General features: G+C 39.9%; 1 protein-coding gene across 3 annotated transcripts in view; it reads left to right on the top strand.

The window, feature by feature from the left end:
* Positions 1–9,352, top strand: part of SLC35F5 (solute carrier family 35 member F5) — a 38,611-nt gene extending 29,259 nt beyond the window's left edge. Inside the window, exons 15-18 of one of the 3 annotated variants that reach the window (XM_063116612.1) lie at positions 1,191–1,281; positions 7,220–7,374; positions 7,898–7,989; positions 8,672–9,352. In XM_063116612.1, the coding sequence (XP_062972682.1) occupies positions 1,191–1,281; positions 7,220–7,374; positions 7,898–7,982 (331 nt within the window). In that variant the 3' untranslated portion in view covers positions 7,983–7,989; positions 8,672–9,352. The remainder of the gene's footprint in view (positions 1–1,190; positions 1,282–7,219; positions 7,375–7,897; positions 7,990–8,671) is intronic. The other 2 variants (XM_063116613.1, XM_063116614.1) reach the window with 2 other exon arrangements.
* The last annotated feature ends 5,973 nt before the right edge of the window (positions 9,353–15,325 follow it).

The raw sequence follows: 15,325 nt of genomic DNA, 5'->3' as shown, positions 1-15,325 counted from the left end.
ACTAGCACAGCACTATGACATCTGCACCTGTGTGCAATATCTCTCTTTTGCACCCATAAGAAGGCAATATGTTTCAGTGCCAGGGCGGTAGCAGCATGTGCAGCTCTAATCTCATTGCTAGTTCTTGGTTGGGAGAAGGTAGCTTGCAATAATATCCAGAAAGAGGGAGGAAGGAAGGAAATAAGCAGGCATTGTGTGTCTGCATGCACAGATTTGTATCTCAGGTGTGATATCTAGACATTGCCACATAATGCTTCTATGATCACCAGCACTGATTCATTGCTGAAGGACTTATCTTGGAAATACCTTTTCATTGGCTAGAATCTGATTCCTCCAAATAAAATTATGGATGTTCACAGTTGGAGGATCAAAGTCCCAGCATATAGATCCTATATATGTTTAGATAGGAAATAACTCCTACAACTCACAGCATTCCTCTAGCATGGCTGGAATATGCTGGGAATTGTAGGGATTTGTTTTTGTCTAAACATGCAAGGGATTGCACCCTTAGTCTCTCATACTTGATTAATCACTTGATTATTCATAGCCAAAGTGTGAACTGGCTCCCCTGAAGATTGTGTTTGGCTTGACATGAGATGATTCAAATTAATAGCAATGAGATCTGCTATAGATCATAAAAACACTAAAGTCATCACTTGAGGCTATGGACCCTGGTGATGAAAATGCACTTATGAACTGCCACAAAGACAAAAAAAAGTAAACAATGGCACAACTGAGATCAACAGTATTTGCATTCCAGGGGTCCAATGAATGATTTTTATCAGCCAGAGTGTTAATGTTTATAACAAAATGTGCTATAACACTCCTTAAACTGGGCAATTGTCTTTTTAGAACTGATAATTCCAAATGTGAAAAATTAGACTTCATTAATTGAATTTGAACATCATAAAATCTTTGGGGAGGGTACATGTGAAATCATTTGGTCTTTCTTCTTCTTATGTGTGTTCTCACCATTATCTCTGCATTTAAGTAAGGCTAGAAAAATTTAGATAAATAAAAGGAAACACTCATGAGCCCCTTTGACTTAACCAATATGTTTACAGGCCATAACAAGCCCACAAATTCTGCCTATCCGTGGTGTATACTCATGAAAATTGCTTCTGCACCTCAACAGTGCTGTCACTATTTTATTTTTAAACTCAAGTCTCTCTATTTTAACATTTTTCTAGGGGCTGCTTTCTTACCTCATCACTGATAGGCACACTTGCCTTGAGCCTTACAATACCTCTGTCCATAATAGCTGACATGTGCATGCAAAAGGTAATGTAAATTTTATTGATGACCATTGTGAATACTGTTAAGAGTTATAAGCAGATAACTTAAGAGCAATAACACATGACTAGTAAGTGGTAAAATAGCTGTGATATGGAGAAATAATTATGTTTAATTGCTTATAATAGCTTTTGCTTCTCCAACAATATCATTTAATGTTCGCTGTCTTAAATGCATCCTTCTCTTTTTATCCATGGATGATCACATAAAGTGTGATCTTAGTAAGATTGTGGTTTAAACTGGTGAAAAACAGCTGGGAAGCAGTTTTGAGAAATGAAGTGTTTTTTTAACTGGCACAGTCTTTGCAGGTGCATATGAGGGGTTCAGCATAGAACATAATAGAGCCCTGTGTCTTTCCTCCTCCCTACACATGTTGTCATATATGGGTGCAGGCACCAAACCATGATAAGCCAGCAAATGGGAGGTCCATGCAAATGTCTCGTAATCCTCTGCACTCATGTTCCTTGGCAGAGCACAGTGAGAACATGAGAAGCACACATGGATTTTCTATAGCCCAGGGTGCCTAGCCTTGCTGATTGGGGGAAACTCTCTTTGTGGATCCCTCTGCATAAGGACATTGCACCTGCACAACTCGTGGGGAAGGATCAAGCCCCATGAGTTTCGTGAAAATGTAAACCTGTGTTTTACAAATAAAAATGCATTTTATAACTTGTTAGAATTATGTAATATTTGAGGGATTTGAGGTAGGTGAGGGAAGGAATTGTGTATATCTTGTGTATATCCAGACATATCTTCTGGGGGGAGGGAGTGCAAAATTGTGGTTAGGAGTTCGCTTAAATTCCTATTTTTAAAAAGCTTCAAATGTCTTCATAGAAACCCCCAGAATGTTGATGGTGCTAGTAGGGACAACAGAACATGAGTTCAAAGTATGTTACCTCTTCTCCAAATGGAAGTTAATGTTTGTGTGAACAAGGCCCTGGACAGCTGTATTCCCCATCACAATGTGTCTCAGTCATACTCAAACAGCCATGCCGTTACAAAGCATTTGTACACACTTTCTGTTCTAGCTACTAGTGAAATCTTTCTTGCAAACATGCTTTGGCTTTAGCCTTCACTGTTGAAAGCTTCATGTGGCCAGAGTAAAAAAAGATTCTATCATGGGTACAGTTATTTGTACCCACCAGTTGTTAGTCTGTTAGGCTGCCAGCTGTCACATAATTAAAATTACTTTCAAATATAGTTTGGGTGTTCTTCTAGAATAGGAAGGATTATATTGAATTTAGTGGGGGGGGGTTTCAAATAGAGTTGCAGAGATCAGATAGGTATGTGGATGTTTTGAGAAATGAAATTATTGTATCAGTATATCGAGAACTCTGCAGGGAAACTATTTAAACAGACAGTCTTGGAAATCCCTAAATGAGTGAAGTACACAGCAGAATGTATCTTACCTTGCCACAGTGGAAGTGTCACCTCTTCTTCATATTCATTTTTAATGCAAGTTGAATGTGCCCCCATTATGACACTTCTGTTCTAAAGTGAGACTTTACTGATACAGTGTGAGATTAGCAATGATATAACTACCAGTTTTAACAGCCAACAGTGGCTTTAGATTGATGTCTAAGTAACTTACACAATTCAGACCTTCAAATTAAATAATTCACACTTCTTTCTGCTGTATCTATTGCTGAAAGTTTTCTAACCCCTAGTATGAGATTATTATTTTCCTTTGAAATCTATCTTTCTCCCCTACACCCAGCTTTAAGATCCATGAACCACAAAACCACTTAGGGCTGTAGGGAGCTGAATAGCAGGAACAGACTCTTAATATTGCAAGAAGTATCTAACCAGAAGGAAACCAGCACGCTCTTCTCTATAGTGGCTGCATTCAAAAGTAAACTATCGTTTATCATTACCAGACTATCGTTTATCATTACCATATCATTATGAGCCACATAGAGCCTTGGACTCTCAATGCTCCTCCTTTCCTATGGTGCCACAAGTAGGGGTGTGCACGGACCCTCCGCTCCGCTTCACTTCCAGATCCGTGATTTGCGGATCGGGCAGCTCCACCCCGCCCCCGCTCCTCTCGGAGCTCCGGATCGGAGCTCCGTTTCCCCCCCCCCATAGGCTTGCATTAAGCTAAAAAAGTATACAACTTTTTTTCTGTTAAAGTTAGAAACCTCAAGTTTGGCACCATGACACCTCATGGAGCTATACACACGCACGCCAAGACTCAAGGCAATCCCATCATCCCCTGATTTTTGGGGAATTTATGAAAACCGGGCACCCCATTCACACCCCTTTCCATAGCTCCGTCAATTTGCACGTTAAAAATCTCAAACTTGCCACCATGATAGCTTGTCCAGGGATACATATGCACGCCGAGACTCAAGGCAGTCCCATCATCCCCTGATTTTTGGGGAATTTATGAAATCCGGGCACCCCATTCACACCCCTTTCCATAGCTCCGTCAATTTGCACGTTAAAAATCTCAAACTCGCCACCATGATAGCTTGTCCAGGGATACATACGCATGCCAAGACTCAAGGCAGTCCCAGCAGCAGAGCCCGGTAAAGGACCAAGGGAGAGGGGGACCTTACCTGCCTCCGTCCGTGGTCCGTCGCCATCTTCAATTGAGCCCGCGGTTCCACCAGGAAGTCTGGGCTGCAAGCGGCCCAGGCTTCCTGGTGGAACCGCGGGCTCAATTGAAGATGCCGACGGACCGCGGACGGAGGCAGGTAAGGGAGAGGAGGGCGGGGAGGGGGGTTACCGGGCCCTGCCGCCGTCGCCGTATGGGCGACAGCGACAGGGCCCAGTAAACCCCACTTACCTTTCCGGCGGAGCTCCGGATCGAGGTGAAGGATCCGCCTTCACCTCGATCCTCTTCGCTATGCTCCGCCAGCCCCCCAATCCTCTTCGCCTCCGCCTTAAGGGCAGGCGAAGCCCCCCGCTCTGCTCCTGCTTCTCCGGTCCGATTAGAAGCGGAGCACATCCCTAGCCACAAGGAAGCTTTCACTTCTGTTTTTTGAATCCGTGGATTATCAAGTTGGTTTGTTTCAACAAACTGTAGTTAAGATTAATCACAGTTTGGGGTTTGGATACCAGATTGGACTCTACTATTCTATGATTCTATGATTAACCATACTTTAGGGTTTAGGCATAGCACTAATTTGTGGTTAATAAAAAATGGAAGCAAAAAATTCCAATTTCTTCCTCGCAGCAGTGTGGGAGGAGAGAGGGAAGCATGTATGCCTGAGATCACTGAAACTTATTCCTTTAATGATAAACCACAGTTTATTCTTTTGTCCAAATGCCACCAGTGTCTTGCTCATCATCTCCATTCAACAACTCCTGCGCCTTGCTATTAATGCATTTTTAAAAACACAATCTCTAAAAAGTACAATGCAATAAAAGTAGGATAGCAGATCATAAACAGAACTAAAAACAAAGGTTTAGAACAGGGAAAGTCCTTTCATTCTTATGTGCAAGTCCAGTGGCATTAGGTGAGACATAATAGCTGTTCAGAGAGAGGCCATGGCTAGAATAACCATTTTACTTGAGACTTGGTATGGTATGTGACTGAAAATATGCCCTTAGAAGTTTACTTTGAGTTACTCTCTTTCTTCTTTCTGATATGGCTGCTCTGCTCTTTTCATGCTGCTCTCTTCGATCAAGCTCTCACAGTAGGCTCTCTCCTTACCTCAGGGCAACATGTTTTTTCAGTAGCCCTGGGGTGACAGTTGAAGGAAGTTGGGACCACCTGAGCTAAAACAACTGGGAGTTAGGTAGTAGGCAATTCACCAGGTTATTATGTCTTCTTTGTCCTCCCCTCAGGGCAATGGTTCCTCAATAGCCCTGGGGTGAAAGTTGAGAGAAACCTCAGATGGAACAACTGGGAGTTGAGTTTATAAAGTGATCGCTAATACTCAAACATTCACTTCACCAGGCAATAAAGTGTCGTTCTCTTAACCATTGTACATTTTGTTTCATGTTTTCACATACCTCATTCAAGATATTTATTCTTTTTCACTGTTTAGTTGAGCTTAATATACGTAAGTTGCATCATTCATGTTAGAATATCTGAGAGGTAGAAACTGAAAGAGGGTAATTAAAATTAATTTATGCCAATCTGCAAAGCTTTACGATAGGGTTGAGGTTCAGAGTTATTCAAATAGTAAAAGTAACCAAATGCTCTTTGGTTATTCATACAACTAAAACAAGAACAACTGCCTTATAAAGACAAATGCAGCCATCCTCAACATATATGGGCGATACAGAAATTCAATAAATAAATAAATATTTAAATTTGTATTTCTGCACTGCTGCTGATTTTATCCTGGTTATGCTTTTATATTGTATTTTATATCATGTTTTTATATGTGGTTTTATACTTTGGATGGTTTTAATTTTTGTGAACTGCCCAGAGAGCTTAGGCTATTGGGCGGTATAAAAATGCAATATAATAAATAAATAAGATAAATGAAAGTCATGAAATTTTCTGGCTTTGTCCCAGTACAAATGTAGGTCATTTTCTGAGGTTCGTCTCTAAATCCTTAATGGGTTTTGTATGAACTAGCTAATATTGTGTACTTCTTCACAAATTTAAGATGATTCTGAGGCTGCAAGCCTGTTAATACACTTATGTGGAAATAAGGCCCATTGAACTCATTGGACCTGACTTCTGAGTAGAGATGTATAAGATGCATTAAGCAATCTTTACATAAGATTCTAAATGAAGGTTGTGTGAGTGGAAGGTCTCTCACACAATCAGTCTTACCATTCCTCTGTTTGGGCTATGTTACGGTGGGTGGAAGAATTGTACAAAATCACTCTGTGGAACCATGTATGAGCAGAGCTCTGATTTGGGGCAATTCCTCCTCCTATTGTAGTCCCCTATGACAGCTCAAGCTATTCAGAAGGGCTCCACTGACCCTCAACAGAAGCTTTGGGGAGGTCTTCACGGAGGAGAGGAGCAGGAAAAGATTGGTTGCACACAACGGCCTTCCACTTTGAATCCAATTCATTTTTTAAATTGATTATTCCAATCGGATCTCTTATTTCAAGCTTGATAATCTCTCGTACGTCAATTCATTTCAGGGAAAATTCCCTCCTTGTGGACCTCCAGTCCTTTAAATGTCATTGAACAAAACACATTAATATGTTTAGCTACCTTCTGTGACCCCCCTCCTCCTATTCTCTACATTTTGCCACCTGGAAAAAGTTAGGATCTGCCCTAGTTTTGTGGGATCCCCATTTAACTGAGTAATTGTTATAAAACAGAAAGTGGCAAAGAACTTCAGGATCTCACAAAACCACAGTGTACCACAGTTATCAGATTATGCTGAAATACTCCTAGAATGTTCAACTAGCAGAGAGATGCTTTATTATTATTATTATTTATTTATATAGCACCATCAATACCAAAGTGCTTGATAGTTATTAGCTATACATATCTTGGCCATTAATAAATTCAAAGTACAACAGTGATCCAGTTCACACAGTCACTGATGCCTATCGTGACTGGTATAAGCTACAGTGAGGTGTGTGGCATGTGCTGGGTATTTTTTGAATATTCAACCTCAGAGGTTTTTTCGCTTGGCAATTTGGAAACTCTGGCCTAAACTCACAGAAGCTTCATCCATTTTTGTTCTTCGCTATATAGATAGTATTAAGGTGGAAACATTCCAGAATTTATATGAAGTTTGGTTTCTGTTTCTGTAAATCACATGTTTTCACTTCCTTGTATGTAAATATGATAAAGAATTGGAAGCCATTTTGAAAGAAGTGTCAGTTTGAAAGCTAGATACTCCTACTCTCATGTATTTAAAACTATACACAAAACTACCACATCTAGGAAAGAGTATTTAAAGAAAATTTCTATCCCATCCAAATATGTGACAGGATAGAAATATGTCATTTATTTACTATTGATGAAATAACAAAATATTCCTTGTTCTAATTTCAGGTCCAGTTTTCTTGGTTATTTTTTGCAGGGGCAATCCCTGTATTTTTTTCATTTTTCATTGCAACTCTCTTATGTCACTACAATAACTGGGATCCAGTGATGGTGGGAATTAGAAGAGTTTTTGTATTCATCTGCAGAAAACATCGTATTCAGAGGTGGGATCATTTCTTCGCAGCTTTTTTTCTCAGTTCCTACCTGGAAGTGATCTTTATTAATCCTAATTTCTACCACAGGTGACCTCCATAAGATTACATCTGCAGGAGTTTGTGTAGTTTGTATTTTCTTGTTTGAAACTACCTAGAATATACACTCTCCTTGGACCTTGCTCTAGATGCTTAGTTTGAATCTCCTATTGCCTAAACTCTTCCGAGCAGTATTCTGATGTGGTTATGTACGAATCCTTGACATTATGCTGGATGTTTTTTTTTATTTTAGTTGTCAGTTAGTTTTAAAGACAGCAGACCTGAAATGAGGAATACTGAAGGGCAGAAGCACTCAAAATTATTCTAATCTCTTGAGGATTGTAGACACAATGCTATTCATAAATGACAGTCTCTTATAGAAACTTGATAGTTTCTGACCTACCAGCACCAGCATTGCAGATTTGCTTATGTAGTTTTCATGATGTTGTTCATAAATTAAAAAATAATAATTTCATAACTCTATATAATCTTGTAGAATATCCGAAGAAAGTGAACAATGTGAAAGTCTCATTGCAATGCACAGTGTTTCTCAAGAAGATGGAGAAAGTGGTTGTTCTTAGACAACAGGTATGTATAATTATAAACTAGCTTACAACTACATTGTAAAAACAGCACAGTAAGTTACCAAAATGGAATGGCCTCCATCACCTTCCTTCTGTTGCTAAAAATCAGCTTAGATATTCCAGTTGAAGGTTGCTACCTCTACAATACTACTTCAGAGGAGCTTTGAAAATCACAGAAATTTATAAAGTTTCTAAATTTGCATTATATAAATGATGATTTTAATAATTGTATAAAGAAATAATACTAGCTTATTTGCTAATTGTTGCTGCTAACTAGGGATCACAGTAATACTGCTAAATATGTTTGCCCAAGTATTTGCTCAGTGGTGGGCAACTTGTGACCCTCCAAATATTTTGGCCTACAACTCCCATCACCCTTAACCAGCATAGGAAATGGTAATAGATCATGGGAGTGTGGCCCTCCAGATGTTTTGGCCTACAAGTTGCCCAGTCCTATACTGGTGTAATAATGTCACAAGAGAAAAAGTACCTTTATTTTCCGAGAATCCATCTGCTTCTTCCCTTCATGTGCTAAAATCCTGAGCAAGCTGCCATGCACTAATACTCTTACAACTATTTAATCTTATCTTCACTAACATGATTATTTAATATAGATTATAAAGTTCAATCAAAGGAATGCAGGTTGTAATATGGTAGTATTAATACTTTTCCCTGTTTCTTCATAGTGTAAGATGGAATGATAATTCAGCGAAGAGACAATCTCCTGGAAAGTCCTCATGGAAACATGTTTCAGTGCCTCTTCTGAATCTTTAAATGTTTCAGTTCTTTTGAAACTTAAAAATACACTATTGCGCTCTCAATTCCAAAAAAAAACTATTAAAAAACTACTTTACTACAGGAAATTCCAGTCCTTTTGAGAAACCAGCCTGCCTTATAGAACTCAGCTGGTGAAATTACTTGACCCAATCAAGGAAGTGAATTCTGTTCTAGTGACTTTTTTTTTTTAGCTTTCATATTTTTGTTAAGTGCTGGATAATATTTTTACAAATACTTTTCAAATTCTGTAAAAGGTCTGTGGATCATAATTTTGTATACACTTTCAAATGAAGAACTAAAATGCACCAGTTACCTGTAATAGGTACGAATTACTATTGTATGATGTATAAACTCTACTTGAATAATAACAAAAGAAAGAAAAATCACTTTAATTTATTTAATAACTTCTTTATTGAAGAAGCTTTTATGGCTCTCAGACACTACATATACCTTCTTATCTATATGAGCGACCTTGCAATAGTTTGGGTGCCTTATGTTTTAAATATCTATTATGTCCTGATCAAGTTTTTAAAGAATTTAATACAAAAGGTAAAAAACCCCATCAAAATCTACTATGGCAGCTAAATATTTGTACGCTGTTGATACAAATACACTTTTGTGTCAGACCAAATTATCCATATACAAACTGCATGCTGTTTTCCATCTAAGGAGGAAAGACACAGGACCTCGCATGTAGTTTGGCCCTATAAGTCTTCCTGTACTTCAGATATTTTGATGCGGAGTCCACCCCATCCCAGACAAGCACCCTGCCCTCATAACAAATGAGCTTTGAAATTCAAGGGAGTTTTAAAAGCAAAGGATGGTTACTTTTTGAAAGGGGTCATTTGGAATAATGTGATTATTCAAAAAAGGAAAGTCGTGCTACACTACAAAAGGACAAGATGCAGCAATGAATAGGATTCTGTCTGTATGGAAATAATAATACACTGCTACAATGTATTTTTTAATGAGTTACGCTAACACACAAAACGGAAATGCTTTTAGTTCTGGTTGACAGTGAATTTTAATACATATAAAGAATAGTTATCAAATAGCTGTTTCAGTAAGATAAAAAGGCAGAGGTCTTTAGGAGGAAAAAGACTTAAGATTGGATCCACAGATGTGCTAGCAGAAGAAATTCTCTCAGTGGTGATGTTCTCTGATGTGAATTGTTTTGCAAGAGCTTGCAGAAGACACGGCTACTAGTCATGATGGCTCTATTCTAACTACCTTCAGTATCAAAGGCAATATGCCACTATTATTATTATTATTATTATTATTATTATTATTATTATTATTATTATCTAAACGCCAGTTGCTAGGGAATGATAGTGGGAGAGGGCTATTGCCATCATGTTCTGCTTGTGGGTTTCCCATAGGCCTCTGGTCTTTGATCTGATCCAGCAAGGTTCTTCTTACATTACAACCGTGAGCCTTTATACAAATATAAACATGCTTGCAGTGTTACCTCCCCCACCATTTCTCTTTACTGGAGAAATGACTATACTTGAGACTGAGTTGTATCCATTGGGGTCCTTCCAGCAGCTGAACAGATACCACTGGCAAATCAAATTTCCCCATTTCCTTAAAGCCTACTCATGTGTGTCCCAAATCTGCTCCAGAGGATTGAAGCACACAGAGGAGCAAGTTTGGGAATGCACAAGTTTGGGAAAAGGGAAATTTCTGTTAAGTGAACAGAGCTCCATTTAGATTTAACCCAATACCCAATACAGTGGTGTTTCTCTGCACAATAACATCATGAAAATAACAAACAAAAAACTTGACAGCAGTGTTAATGCAGAAAGCACCATGACTAAATCTTTCCTCTCCTCATTTTCCGCCTTCTGGTCTGCCTCAAGTAAACTACTTTTTACAATCATAATATATGTTCCATGTTGTGCCTGGCATTCAGAGAGCATAACCTTTTTTAAAAAAAAGTCCATGGGTAGCTGTTATTGCAACTACCAAATGCATAAAGGCCTCACAGAAAATGGATTGTAAATTATTCTGTGTTTTATATGATTTCTGAGCTTGGATTCCACTTGGATTTATGTACAACTTGGCCTTAAATAAAGTTCTGACCAATGTCAGGGAGCAGGATTTTTCTCCAAATAAGATTAATCAAGATTCTGTGCTTGATTCCCTCTGGAGGTGAAAAAGTAGAGAAAGCAAACAATAATGATTCACTTCATGAATCTACTTTTTGATTGAGATTGTCAGTCAAACTTCTTTGGTGAAAATTGACTACTAAATTATGTTTTCCATGCAACTGGATCAATAATTTGGTAGTTTATGTAGTAATGTGCCTCCTGCTGCTGATTTTGCTTTTAGGTGAGCTGGTTGCAATTTTTATAGGAAGAAAAATGCTTTTCTATATCCAGCCACCCAAGGTGTCCTTAATATAGTATTCAGCTATAATCTTGGCAAACATATATTGTATATTTTGTTCAGGATCAGCTCAGGATCTATTTATTAACTACAATAATTGCATGAAGGGGTGAAACCACCTGAATTCCTGATGTTTCACAATCCCCAGTTTCTCCACTGGGGATACATCAGTCTGCGTGTTTATATGAGAAATACCTTCACTTCTTAAATTATTTGTCCTCATTTCAAATCCCAAATTTCAAACAGCATTATTTCAGTTTTTGAATTGCATCTCAGTTTGTATTTGAATTGTAGTGGTGTCAGAAGGTTGGATCCAGACATATGTGAGCTGAAAAAATTCTGGCAGTGAAGCTATTCTGCAAAAGGTTGCACAAGAGCAAGTGGAAGACTAGATTTAATGAAAGCATGCATCTTGATATGTGCAAGAGATTGTGCAATGCCTTCTGGCAACAGACATTGATCAAGAGCTTGTACAAAAAAAATCCATGCATATCTTGGGAAGTTATGCAAAGCCTTGCTCAAGAGATTGTGCTACTCGTTGTGCTAACTGCTGGATATTAATTCAACCATGGGCAATTATTGTGTTAACTGGGTTGTTTAACACATAAACAATCCAGAGTTTCTGAGTTTGGATATCACTAAAAGCTGAAACAACAACATGGCTCCCACCCTCCTCTCATCCCTGCAATTCCTGGATTAAACAAACTGGGAGTTGCCACCATGACTTCTGTACCAGCTCAGTAAGAGAAAGAGAGAATAATGTCCATGGACAACTTCTTATATTTAAACTCATGTAAATTATTTCATATTGGTCTTCACCAGATTAAAACAGATGAGGAAAAAAAGAGAGAGAAACAAAAAGTAAACTATGCCAAATTGGAAGAAGTTGGGAATTAGATTAGGGGCCAGGCTGTGTTTTGAACAAGTGGCCCTGCTGCTTCAGAATCTTGTGCCTATCTTCCCAAGAGCTGTAGCATGGTTGGGGGAATGTTGATGTTTTTTCTTTCTCTGACTTGGATATATGATAATGAATTCCCTCCCTTGATTGTTTACTCATTCCCCATGATTCCAGTAAAAAACTTTCATAGTCAGGTGTTTTACCTGTATTGCTTCTCTGCTTTCCTTCTGCCTTGTTTTATTCATGCTTTGGTTACCCCAGAGTATCTCTAGAATATGACCTTGATTGCAATACATGCTTCTATCTCTGCGTTTGCATTTTTGATTAAGATTGCTGTCTTCCCCCAAGGCCAGAACTTTGTAAGCTGTTAAAATTAGCATTAGTAACAGCATCAGAGGCAAAGGGAGAAATTTCATTGTAGGTAGATGTCTGTTTGCTGAGAGGTTTGGAAGATAATATAGAAGAAACATTAAATCACCTGCATTTTCTAGGGAATATGAATCGCTTATGCTGGTCTTGAGCTTTGTGCAATGTTATATTGACATAGAACTGGCATAAACCATTAAAAAACCCAGTAGTGTTATTACTTTTCTTTTAATAGCCCTAATGAGCAGGTCATTAAAAACAAGTATCTGTTTTGAATTTAAAAAAAGTGGACAAGTCAATCAAAAACAAATGAGATAGAAACTCTAAAAGGCAACATCTTTTCAGAATGCATCCCACAGAGGCAACACAAGTTTACTTCTTAAATTTTTATGCAGTACTATAACCTGTGGCAAAACTGGCCACATGCTGGATTTTCAGGCATAGGCAGGATTTTCAGGCATAGGCACTATATCCATAGTGAACATAGTGGTCATTCTTTAAAATGCCATATTTAACTGAGACAGCACTGTCACTGTATACGATTCGGCAGTATAGAGACTCATCAGATCACAATCATCTTGAATCATGAATTTTGCCTATACATACTTTGTTCTGTTTGAGTCTGCATAATACCTTTGGATACACCCAGCACCAATTTGGAAAAACCTTTTCAGCTGAAAGTTGCTATGAGCCTCTGCTCAAGGAACATTTAAGATAGCAAACTTAAAGGGCCCATTCAGATGGCACTGTAAACCCCGCTGGTTAAGGGTTTTTGGTTAAGCAGCAGGTTTTACGGTGTTGTGTACGATGTGTTTTCCTTAACCAGCTGCCCCTGCTAACCGCATTATGGCTGGCTTCACTAACCCTGTTATGCAGCAGGGTTAGTGGCACTAACTTTGGCTTAAGGCATCGTATGCAACACACTTGTGGTTAAGGGGCTGAAACCTACAGCTAGCAGTATAGAGCAGCCTTAATTGACTTGGCCACTCTAGCCTGCAGGCTCGCTTGCTGCTCGATTGCTGCCGTGCTAATATGGCCACGGTGACCGCCATTTTGCATCATTGGCCCCATTTTTCGAGCACTACATGCATTTTCCAGGGCCGTGTACTGAATCTACTTTTTTACTTCCCACCCCATCAAAACAGGTGACTGTCCCAAAACGGCAGCAAACTCAGGACAGCTCTGGGCACTCCTCAAAATGGCCGAACACATATATCAGATCAGGAAACCCTCCTAAAATGGGGGAGAGAGTGGGGACAGCGCTGCCGCACCTTCTGTGTAAACAAATCTGCTGGCATAACTCCTGGCAGTTGAAAGGGTGGGGACCAATATTCCTGAACGGCAAGTGGTGTTTGAACCACAGAACATGGGGATCACTAGCTTCAAGGGCCACGGTACAGAAAAAATGGCTGCTGGCTGTAGAGACAGAACTAAAATGGCAGGCACAGCTGCCAGTTGTCTTAAATTAAGGGCTGATGGGATATGGGGTGGAGCATTCGGAGGACTCCGATGCTCATCTAACAGGTTTGTGGTTAGCGTGTGGTTCAGGAAACTGGGAACCAGACAGGGTTTACAGTGTCATGTGCAACCATACGGTTTGTGGTTAGTGCTAACCACAGAGGAACATGGTTAAGCTAACCACAGAGAGCTCAGTGTCATCTGAAAGGGCCCATAGTTAATATATATATATTGTAGATAATCAAACAAGAAATGCATTCTAATGTTGCATGGTTCAGGTAATGTTGCATGGTTGCATCCAAACCCAGAAACTCTGTTTATGGTTTAAACAACCCTGAGTTAACACAACAACAAACAATGGACAATTGTTGGGTTAACTTTGGGTTGTTGAACTCATAAACATACATTGTAGATCTAATGAAACACAGGTGGATTCTGAACTTCCATGGTTCCAGTTCTTTGCTTGAACAATATGGTTTCTATATCATCTTTTTGAAACCAACCAAAACAAAATAAAAAATAGAATCAAATAAAAGATAGTAAAACATCAAAACAATCGTATAAACCCCTTCCTGAACACAGAATGGGAACCAATCACAACTTCAAGCAGCAGGAAACATGTCCCCCCACCCTCACACACGCACAAGGACGCATTAATCAGTTCCTTTAGCCATGATCAAATACAGACAGATTTGTCCTGAGTTTTCCTCAAACAGCACTCTAGCTTTCCTCCCTCCTGTTTCATTGCCCTTAGCTCCCTGCCAAATTGGAGAGTAGGGCTGTGCACCGGCTCCCCAAATCGCTTCGGATCCCAATCCGGACCTTCCAGATCAGGCCTAAACCGGTTCAGGTCAATCCAGAACTCTGCCAATCCGCTCCGGAACTGGATCTGGAGCGAGATCCGGAGGTCCGGATCGATATTCGGGCCCCATTGTGCCCCCCTTCCCCACTTACTTGCCTCCGCAGCGGACGGCAGAGGCAGTTAAGTGGGGAAGGGGGGACAAAATGGGGGTCAAATAAGTCCCCCTCCCGCCTTACCTGGCTACGCGTCCGCCGCACAGACCCCGGCGGCGGAGCCAGGTAAGCTTCCTCCCCCACTTACCTGATGCCGCCGCCAGGTAAGCCCCCCTCCCCCTGTCCCCTTACCTGCATCTGTAGCGGTCCGGGCGGTGGCTTCAACTGAAGCCCAGGCCTCCAGCCAGCAGCAGGTAAGCCCCCCTCCCTCTGCCCCCTTACCTGGCTCCGCCGCCATCACCGCACGGACTGTGGCATCGCTGTCACCAGGTAAGCCCTCCTCCCTCCACTTACCTACGTCCGGAGCCCCATTGAACACAATGGAACTTACTTTTCATTAGACATACCTAGGATTATGCTGTAATATTTCTTCAGCTACTTTTCCTGTTCAAATCTCATCATCCATGTTAAAAACTATCTACCATGAAATGTTTATACC

Source organism: Elgaria multicarinata, chromosome 2, assembly GCF_023053635.1.
Source record: "Elgaria multicarinata webbii isolate HBS135686 ecotype San Diego chromosome 2, rElgMul1.1.pri, whole genome shotgun sequence".
NCBI lineage: Eukaryota > Metazoa > Chordata > Lepidosauria > Squamata > Anguidae > Elgaria > Elgaria multicarinata.
Note: the sequence above shows the minus strand (reverse complement) of the source record. Positions and strands in the feature narration are given on the sequence as shown.